We start from the raw sequence: 1,897 nt of genomic DNA, 5'->3' as shown, positions 1-1,897 counted from the left end.
AATCACAAAAATCCTGCTAAAATCACAAAAATCCTGCTAAAATCACAAAAAGTCCCGCTAAAATCACAAAAAATCCTGCTAAAATCACAAAAAGACCCGCTAAAATCACAAAAATCCCGCTAAAATCACAAAAATCCCACTAAAATCACAAAAAATCACGTTAAAATCACAAAAAATCCCGCTAAAATGACCAAAAATCACATAAAATCACCAAAAATATAAAAAAAAATCCCATTAAAATCACAGAACATCACAGAAACGCACAAAAAATCCCGCTAAAATCACAAAAAATCCTGCTAAAATCATCAACAATCACAAAAAATCCCATTAAAATTACAGAAAATCACATTAAAATCACATTAAAATCACAAAAATCCCACTAGAATCACCACAAAATCACATAAAATTACCAAAAAAACACAAAAAATCCCGTTAAAATCACAGAAAACCACATTAAATCACAGAAAATCCCGTTAAAATCATGTGAAATCCCATTAAATCCTGTGAAATCCCATCAAATCCCATTAAATCCCTTAAAATCCCATAAAGTCCCACAAAAATTCCTGATTTTTTTTGGGATCAGCCTGACCTGGAGCTGTTTGAGCACCTGGAAGGCCAGGAGCTCCTGCCGGAGGTCGCCCCATTAAATCCCAATAAAAATCCAATTACAATCCCAATAAATCTGATTTAAATGCCATTAAAAGCCCATAAAATCCCACAAAAATTCCCAATTTTTTTTTGGGATCAGGCTCACCTGGAGCTGTTTGAGCACCTGGAATGCCAGGAGCTCCTGCCGGAGGTCGCCCCATTAAATCCCAATAAAAATCCAATTACAATCCCAATAAATCTGATTTAAATGCCATTAAAATYCCATAAAATCCCAYAAAAATTCCCRATTTYTTTTTGGGATCAGSCTSACCTGGAGCTGTTTGAGCACCTGGAAGGCCAGGAGCTCCTGCCGGAGGTCGTCACCGCATTTGACAATGACGGACAGGAGGCGCCAGGACGGGAGGTGGCCGTAGGGAGACGCTTCCCGGATTCTCCTGAGGGTAAAAAAACGGGAAAAACTGGGAAAAACGGGATTTTTTGGGGTCTCCCGGGCAAGGAAAAGCTTTGGGAATGTTCTGGAATTGTTACTCAAAGGACAGGGAATGGATTCTCCTGGAATTGAAGGTGGAATTGCCAAAATTCCACACCCAAAATTCCTCGAGGGGAGGGGATTTTTCTGCTATTCCCAGGAGGAATTTGGGGGTTGGAAATCCCAGAATTCCCGTCCCAAATTCCCACCCCAATTCCCATCCCGAGTTCCCATCCCAAATTGCCACCCCAAATTCCTGCCCCAAATTCCCACCCCAATTCCCATCCTGAATTCCCAAATTCCCACCCCAATTCCCATCCCACATTCCCGTCCCTGACCTGACTTTCTCCTGCCCCAATTCCCATTCCCACATTCCCATTCCAAATTCCCTGACCTGACTTTCTCCTGCCCCAATTCCGACCCTGAATTCCCATATTCCCATCCCACCTTCCCGTCCCTGACCTGACTTTCTCCTGCCCCAATTCCCATTCCCATATTCCCATTCCCACATTCCCATTCCCATATTCCCATCCCAAATTCCCTGACTTGACTTTCCCCTGCCCCAATTCCCAAATTCCCGTCCCATATTCCCATTCCCATATTCCCACCCCATTCCTGTCCCTGACCTGACTTTCTCCTGCCCCAATTCCCACCCCAATTCCCATATTCCCATTCCCAAATTCCCACCCCATTCCCGTCCCTGACCTGACTTTCTCCCACCCCAATTCCCACCCTGTCCCATATTCCCATTCCCAAATTGCCACCCCACCTTCCCGTCCCTGACCTTTCTCCTGCCCCAATTCCCATTCCCATATTCCC

At 44.0% G+C, this 1,897-nt stretch overlaps 1 protein-coding gene across 1 annotated transcript in view; it reads right to left on the bottom strand.

Moving 5' to 3' along the window:
- The window catches only part of LOC130586868 (phosphatidylinositol 4-kinase beta-like), a gene marked incomplete at both ends in the record, with an annotated part of 22,165 nt that overhangs the window by 3,774 nt on the left and 16,494 nt on the right, over positions 1–1,897 (bottom strand). Inside the window, 2 exons of the mRNA XM_057387783.1 lie at positions 920–1,043; positions 1,417–1,500. Coding sequence (XP_057243766.1) covers positions 920–1,043; positions 1,417–1,500 — 208 coding nt within the window. The remainder of the gene's footprint in view (positions 1–919; positions 1,044–1,416; positions 1,501–1,897) is intronic.

Source organism: Malurus melanocephalus, unplaced genomic scaffold (assembly GCF_030028575.1).
Source record: "Malurus melanocephalus ecotype Western Australia unplaced genomic scaffold, MMel_1.1 scaffold_1372, whole genome shotgun sequence".
Lineage (NCBI taxonomy): Eukaryota > Metazoa > Chordata > Aves > Passeriformes > Maluridae > Malurus > Malurus melanocephalus.
The sequence above is the reverse complement of the archived record's forward strand: the minus strand, read 5'-3'. Positions and strand labels throughout refer to the sequence as shown.